This window comes from Antedon mediterranea, chromosome 4, assembly GCF_964355755.1.
Source record: "Antedon mediterranea chromosome 4, ecAntMedi1.1, whole genome shotgun sequence".
NCBI lineage: Eukaryota > Metazoa > Echinodermata > Crinoidea > Comatulida > Antedonidae > Antedon > Antedon mediterranea.
This window is the reverse complement of record NC_092673.1, coordinates 13,157,618-13,166,451: the sequence shown is the minus strand read 5'-3', so window position 1 is coordinate 13,166,451 and position 8,834 is coordinate 13,157,618. Positions and strand designations below refer to the sequence as shown.

General features: G+C 35.5%; 1 protein-coding gene across 1 annotated transcript; it reads right to left on the bottom strand.

The window, feature by feature from the left end:
- Positions 1–243: 243 nt before the first annotated feature.
- On the bottom strand, positions 244–2,160 carry LOC140046590 (zinc finger protein 862-like). The gene is made up of 2 exons (XM_072091283.1): positions 618–2,160; positions 244–503 (listed from the first exon to the last, which is right to left on the bottom strand). The coding sequence occupies exons 1-2, from the start codon at positions 2,158–2,160 to the stop codon at positions 244–246; spliced, it is 1,803 nt and encodes a 600-aa protein (XP_071947384.1).
- Positions 2,161–8,834: the final 6,674 nt, after the last annotated feature.

The following is an 8,834-nucleotide window of genomic DNA, read 5'->3' as shown; positions in this document are numbered from 1 at the left end:
ACGATAAGTTTTACTGGATGGATCGTCTTAAATGTTCCGACTTTTAAAATCTAAATTTTACCGTTGTTACATCCGTCGTGGAGGTTTTGATTCAAATAAATGTGTTTTAAATAAACAAAAATTAACTATTAAATCAAGAAACAATACTCAATGTTTTTATTGATCATCATAATTCAACAGAAAATTTAACACAACATATGGATGTTAACTATTAAATTAACATCATCTGATCAGTATTCAAGTTTATTTGGCATGTTTGGCTGTAACAATATCATCGCCTTCAGGGTCATCCATTGTGCGCTTTCCATAGGGTTGGGGGTTTGGGTATCGCACAGAAGAAAAAAATCGATCTGTTGCGAGTGTGGGGTTAAAGTGTTCAAGCTTGTCTCCCTCTAAATTGATTCGCATCAGCTGCTCCAAGGTCTTCTCTCCTAAACGGTTTCTGTGGTCAGTTTTCACGCGACCCATAGCAGAAAATCCACGTTCGACTACAGCATTCGAAACTGAAAAACAGCAAAAAAAAACCCTTACCTTTTGGAAGATATTAGGAATGCCTTAATATTACTACTTTAGTATATCGGTCTGTGAAATAACAGTAATAATAAGGCCAACTATACCTGGGAAGACTATTAACACATTGATGACATGAATCAAATTAGGGTATATGTCAGCATAATGCTTGGTCACGGTGTTCCACAAATCTGATCTGGGCAGATGAGCAAGATTTTCCAACCAGAAGTGCTTGAAATTAGCCCATTCAATTTGCAAGTTGTCAGTGTTTACCTGATTTGCAGATAATAGATCAGCGAACTCGTCAATGAATGTGTCCAGGATATCAATACCGTAACTAGATAGCTGGTCTTTGTCTTTGGGCCACAGCGTGCAGTCAAGCAATTTGAGGCATTTGATTTTGTTGTCATGTTCAATGTCTCTGAATCGAATGGACATGCACTCCATTATTTTTTCGGCAATTACGACCATTTGATTTTTGAAGGCCGTGACAACTGCGGGTGAGCCATTGGAAAGTCGGACAAGCTTGTATGTTGCATTACCAGGATCAGCGTCCGCCCGTACGATTAGGTCACCAAGTGGACCCATGGTAGCGATGTTTTCAGTACTGTCATTGACAATATGATTAAGCGTTGTGGATAGCTGTTCCAAACATGATGTGGCCTGTAACAAATCGATGCTACCTTTTTGGAAGTTACGGCAAACGTGTGATAATGGCACAAGCACAATATTCATGTATAGAAGGTGGAAGACAAACTTCAGGCTTTTAAGAATCTTCAGGTATCCTTTTAGACGGGTTTTTTCGGCAGCTGGAACATCAGAGTTGTCTGCTCCCTGGGCCTCCAAGTGGGCAACAATAGCTTGATAATTCTGTATAAGTGCCGAGCAGGCCCTTGCTTTGTGTTGAATCCATCTTGTGCCGTTAGCCTTGCATGGTTTTAAGACGGCTTCCTCCATTACCTCTCCAATAACTCTCAGTTCTCTGAGTCGCTTGCTGCTTTTTTCATATAGGTAATAAATTGATTGCAGCATATCAATTACCATGTCGATACCCGAGACACCTTTAAAGGCATCCTTAATGGCAAGCTCCAACCTGTGACTTGCACAATGGATTACAACCATCCAAGGTACTGGAACGTCCCGTTTGAGACGAGCTGCGACGCCGTTGACACGCCCCATATTAACACTGGCTCCATCGGCACAGTAGCCCACAAGTTGCTTTTTGGGGTCTATGCCAGCACACTTCATTACATCTAGCAGGAGCTCTGTCAAACCTTCGGCATGGGCGTATTTAATATTTCTAATTGATAACAACTTGGTTGATACTTCAGCATTTGTAGCGAAAGTGACATATACTAGCTCTTTTTCTAGGTTTGACACATCGGTAGAGCCGTCTGATAAAATAGAAATATACTTTGCTTCTTTGATTTTATTAAGGGTTTCATTCTCGATTACCTCTCCAATTATTTCGGAGAATTCCCTACACTTAGGCTCTGTTAAGTATGTTTGACCCAGTGGCACTTTGTGTCGTATTTCCAGCTGGGCAATACGAGGAAACTTACTGAACGGAATCTCTTCCAACGCCATCATGTAACAAATGTCCATGAGTTTTTGTATCTTTTCTCGTTCCTCCGTTTCACCTTTGGCCATCGACTTTCCAATTTTAGTTTAAGTGTACAGTTGGGCACGGCTAAATGGATTACTGTCCATATTCATGGCTCTTTGATGTTGTTCAGACCTGGAATGTTTGGTAACCTGGTCCCGTTTTAGTGCGCTTTGATCGCTTATGCCGTCTACAAATGCCGGACTATAGTTTCTGTATTTATTTATTTTATTGACGTGCAAAGCACAGACTGAGCACCACATCTTGTCAAGGTACTCACCATTCGTATTACTTTCCAGCTTAAGCCACGCTCTAAATTCGGTTTCTTTCTGCCACTTCTGAGCAGTTACGAAACGAACAGATTTCTTAATTTTTAATTTATCCATGTTGAGATAACAACAGAACCACAAGAAGAGAGTAGTGTCACAGAAAAACAGAATGTATGTTGTTGGTTTCATGTATTATGGCAAAGGGTAGGTATTATACTAAACAATACAAATAAACACAAAATAGACGTATGCTTATTTATTTCTTTATTTTTCTCTTCAGTAATAAAGTTTAAAAAATTAATTGATGTTTAATAACATTTATTTTACTATACAAACGCTTGTAAACGTCACGAAACATAAGGCAATTACCTTTTGTATCAGTTTGAATGACCTGCGCTTGCACACACGCGTTTGACAAGCCAGCGAATGAAAACCTCATACCAAACATTCATCACGAGCAGGAATCGTGTGTTGTCACAATTCGCCCAAGCAATTTGCACACGGCATGCATTTTGCTGCCCTCAATTATTGAAAAGTAAAAACATAACGATGTAGGTCTAGCCTAGGTCGTCGATCTTTACAAAAAATAATTATATCTCTAGCCTAGGCCTACTAAATTTTGATGAAATAAACAAAACAACGTAAGTGACGGTTCTTGACTAAAATTCGGAGGCTTCAGAAGAGCCTGCGATGTCTAGACTAGACTACGGCCGCACACTAGTTACCTAGGCCTAAAACCTGGCCTAGGCTTATTAGCTAGCTGTTGTTCATATTGGACATTGTTGTATCGCGAAAACATGCGATCCGTTTCGGTAATTGCGTAGCAATTGTTTTATTTTGTGTCGCGATTTGCGATGCGATACTGGCGAAATTTTTCCCTGCTTATGGATGAAGCCACTATCGAAATAAGCTGAGGGTCGTTGGCTAGTAGGTTTTGGAGTTGGCCTAGCCCTTCCGGCGACAATGACATTGTAGGCTGAGACTCCGTTGAAGTAGCTGATTTAGTCGGTGTTAGCAGTTCCGGGTTAGTTTTATCTTCCGGGCCTGGGCCTACAGGTTTTAGCCCTGTCTTTTCGGCTGATTTGTCTGTACTACGTTTAAATTTTGATGATCTAGTGGACATTATTGTAGTTGTATAATAACTAGATTGCTATTTAGATACCAATGTTGATTCTAATGTGCAATTTATGAAACTTGAGTAAAGAGTTCAATCAACACATTACGTTACGTGCGATTGTAGATGATTATTCACTTGCACCATTTCGCTACTCAAAACAACTTTCCAAGATAGAAATAACTAGTCGAGCGATAGAGGGCGCGTGATTTTCAAGACGATAATACAACTATAGAGGGCCGTTTTTTTAAATGACTATATTAAATATTGAGGTTCACGAAAAAATATAGAGCGTGCTATATATTATATATATATATATATTATATTACGATTAAATCATTGTTTTTCCCATACCCGGTATTACCGTGTATACGTATTTCAACAACGTCTGTTTATACCCGGTAGTACCGGGTATACGCAGTGAAAGGGTTAATCAATGCACAATTTTTTTCACATAAAATTAAAAACACTGTGTAGCCATAACACCATTTTATTAAAGGTGACCTTGATGATTATAATCAATCAATCAAATCAACATTAATTTCTTCCACATAAAATAAGAACAAATATCTAATATAAATTATAATATGAATGAAGAGGGCAAAACTCAAAAAGTTACGGCAGATGAAAAACAGAAATTCTATTAATCAAAAGACCTTGTGGCGAGCTAGCCCTAAATGAATGATATATAAATAAAAATTACAAATTCATTAACGTACACAAACGATATGAATTCATATAAAAATTAAGCTTATCAGTTGAAGTCGTTTTTTAAAATTTCTTTAGTAAAAGTTAAACAAATTTCAAAGAGCGTGCACCACGCTTCTACGTGCCAAATTTTCTTCCAAAACTTATTTATTTGCTCAATTAATTATCTTTCAAAATTGTCACCTTCAAATTGATTTTGATAATGTCATCATACCGAAAAAAATTAAAACATGATGTGTGTCCCGTAATTTCACCTATGCTACACTGTATATAGATATACAGTATACTGTATAATTATATTCTATAGGGCATGTAATAGACACAACTCGGCATTATAGTACAAGTGTATAATGCATCAGGTCATTTTGCAATCGTATTTTAATGTACGTGCATGTTTAAAAAAATTTAATTTCAGTAAAATTATAAAAATGATCACTTATAAGTGACGAATGAAATTCAAGTTCTTTTTTATATTTGTTTGATCTGTTAAATATCAGAATGTGGCAAGCAAGCGGCTTGACCTTTAAAATATTTACCAAAAAAATAATTGATTGTAAATCAATTTAATTAATTTAACCAACAAACTTCACTCTTCTGTTGATTTACATCGTTTGGCTGGTGGTATAATTTCATTTTGTATGTTTGGATGTGTAAATGTGAGGTGAGCCTTCATGATGGACATCAGTTGATCCAATTCATTTCGGAGGCCATACTCAGATCTTTTTCGCCGATTGAATTCAGAATGAATTAACTTTCCTCCTTGCTCCGCTAAGAGGTAAATGCCAACCTTCCACTTACGCATAAACTGCACAGCATTGTTTTCAAGCATTTGAAGTTTTGGTTGAATAACCCCAGGTGCAATTCTTCTATATTCCTTTGAGAATACATCTATGTATTTTTCTGTTATTATAAGGTAAATACTAAAATTACCTACATATACTATAATCAATTTAAAAATAACTTTAATAAAATTAAAATAAAATTAATATTGTTTTTATAGTGATATTCTACTAAAATAATATGCTCTTTCTTTACCAATCATCAACTTTGTGTGGTAAAATATGTACAAGCAGTTTTTTTATCATTATCATTGTTTGTATCTCCTTTTTTTCAGTAGATAATTGAGAGCAGCAAAATTTAGTAAGTGAAAGATTTACTCAATATATTACATAAGCTTACTATATTCATCAATTTCTTCATCTTCAATGTATCTGGTATGGTTTAAGCATGCATGTACTTTATTGAAGGCATAGAATACAGGGGTAAATTTTTCGCTGACTTTCTGTAGTTTTAGATCAAGGATCCTCTTACAGTTTTCAGGGCACAAGTATACTTGCTGTTGAAGTGTAATGTCTATCCCTCCAGCAACTTATCAATAATGTTTATCTAAAAATGAGACAAAAACTTGAGATGTATGATCAAAATTTAAAAAATTGTTTTGTTCCAAATATTTATCATACATTAATAGCACATTATCAAACTCACTTTGCATGCCTTGTGCACATGGTTTCCAACAAAACTTTTACCATGATACTGCTGTCTCGGTATTTTCTTTAGTCTTAAAACTTCATTAAGTTTGGTTGCTAAGAGTCCTGTACCAAATGGGAGATCTTGATTCATTGCTGTCCTCTACAGGATAATTATTGAATCAATTTTAACACAATTTAATATAATAATACTGTACAGTTACAGGAATTTATTTTATTAATTATATTTCAATTTAATAAAAATGTAACACTTATCTCACCGTATCTTTGATTTCTTGATCTTATGTCCAAGATCTGCTATTCTATCTGCATTACTTTCATCATTTACGAGAGCAATAGACAGTTTATCTCCTCAATCTTCAAGCCTAATGACTGGATTTTGTCAGCACACATACTTCGATTTGCAGAAGCTTCTGACACTTTTTTCTTAAAATCAGCCAGATGTTGGCCTGGGAATATATAAAATTTAATTTGTCAGTAATGGTTTATTCAAAGCCTCATCTCATTGAGAATGCTTTCTTTATTTGAACAGGAAGTTGTTAACAACTCCCTGATTTGAAGGTATATTATAACTTGAAACAAAAAATTACCAAATTTGATAGATGCATCTTGTCGCATATTAAATATGATGACTTTTTTCAAGCATGTCAAACATCTTTTTAAACAGTCCAAGAGATATATGAAGTGCTGGTATTGAAACCTGTACAAAATATGGTAGATTGTAATTTAAAGAAGGTATGGATGTTTATAGTTATTTAAATTGCTTTGTTTACTTCTTTAATATTAATAAAAAATAATTCTTAGAAAAAAAATATGAATTGTTTTACTTACACTATTTAGTTCAATGCCAACCAAGTATGCCTTACTATACTATGTGACACTATACTCTTTTTGGGGTCCTTGCCACTTCTACAAAGGACTTTGTCTCTGTTGTAACTCTTAAGAGATCTGTCATCAGCTGATTTGTTATTTTCCTGATATCTTCTTGGCTTGAATAGCAATAAATGCAACTATACTTCCCTAAAAACAGGTTGAATGAATGGATAAAAGAAGCCATTGGAAACAAATAAAATACACAGTTTCATCATAATTTAAGTAGTACTGTAATAAGGCGTGATCTACAAATTATTTCAGACCACAAATCAGCGTCCAGACGCGTTTTCTATTGTTTACCCAAAAACGCGTCTCAAAACCTGTCTGATTTGGCTGCGTCTAGACGCCAATATGCATGTTCGACTTTGGCCCCGCCCCTATATACGGCTGACTGCACATTCTTGGTTATACTGTGTACTGGTGGTAAAGCCTGTTTTCCTGTCGACATTATTCGACGCTATCATCGGACGATCGTTTGAAAACGATCAAGTTGAAATGATAACGATAGCGAGTATCTTTTCCTGTAAATTAATATTATTGTGTTCATTTTACAATATAGAAGCGGCTTTAATGATGGGTGTATAGTTACTTGTTTAACGATTTCATCATTGTTATCGGTTGAATTCGTTGCTCCTTCGAGTTCCACACTCATTTTTGCATTGTATGCCTTTCTGGCATCTCCTATACTTCGCTTTTCCTTGTTTTTTTCAGAATCCTTACCTCTTCATCAATCTCAGTAGCAGCTGGTCTCTAAAAAAATATACTGGTCAGTTTAACATTCTTAGTCTTAAAAATTATGTTCAAACACACCAATTAATCTCTAGTAAAGATGTATTTTGTTTGCATTGGTGCTAAGGTCGGAATAAGGTTTGAGTATCGTTTGATAGTGTAACAAAGAATAAATAAACTTTATTAAATACTCCATTATGCCATTTGCATTCAGTTGTATTGTGTTGGATCTAAACACTTTAGATCCAGAATAGCTTTATCCATGAGCTTACTCTAAAAAAATGCCAGGATCCTGAAGGGATACTGTCGGGATATAAGCGGGATCCCTTTGGGATATGAGCGGGATCCTGTTGGGATACGAGCGGGATCCTGTCGGGATTTTTGTCTCTTTCGTTATTGCTTATCACATTCAATCACGCATCACACTTATTGTAATATAGTGTTGTGTTGAGGTACTAATGAAGACTCTTACTCGCTTAACTGTCGTAACACATATTGTTTATTCAGTATAATACTTCAGTACAATATACAACTATAAGTATAGATAAGGAACGGAGGATCAGTGATGCTGTCGGTGAGGTGTGAAGTGTGTAGGTCTGCTTCTGAAGAAGTGGCTGTAAGGTGTAGATGTTCTTCTGAAGAAGTGGCTGTGAGGTGTAGATGTTCTTCTGAAACTTGGGGGTATATTGGCTTCGGTTCATTTGCATATGTCACTACGTAATCTGTGAGGGTAACGATTGGTCCTAAGTTGATCCAGGGGTGTTTAAGTGGAGTGATTGATCTTATCTGGGGAGGTTACAATGATGAATTGGCCCTGTCAAATCTCTGCTTCAAACTGTCAATATCTAATTGTTTTACGATGGGAACAGTCACAAAATTAAGCTAAGTGTTTTCTTTAGGGATTCTATTATAAACTAAATTGTCATTAAAACATCTGGACAAACTCTCCTCTGGACTTTCTGGGCCAAGTTCGTGAACTTATTTAAATTCTGATACAAAGGTCGATTTCTTAATTATAAAAGTATTTCGTTATATTACATTATCCGTATTCCATTTTTTCTGAGATTTTAATATTGTCTAGGTCAATCAACTATCTTTCGCATGAGTTAAAAATATTTAAATTTTTATGAAGATAATTTCCTTCCGAAATTGCTATCTTAGTGTTTCATTTTGATACCGTCGCCATGTTAAAAATTGGAATAAATGGCGGGTCCCGTAATTTCATCTATTCTACAGATTATACTGTCTATACTGTATATACCATATTACACAAACTAGACAGAATTCAGCATTAACAACATATCATAATTATTCTTTAGTTCAGGTTATAATGGCATAATCTTTTTCTGTGTACAAAATTCCAACGTATGACGTGCATGCGACATTTTTCGTGCGGGTAACTAACTCGTCAAAGTGACGAGTTCAAATATAGTTTAAATTATTTATGGCCTAGCGATTCTAGGCCCATGTGCTTACAACATTTTTAAAAACCATAAAATCCTACCTTAGCGTGACGTATTAGACAGATAAAATGTGAGTTT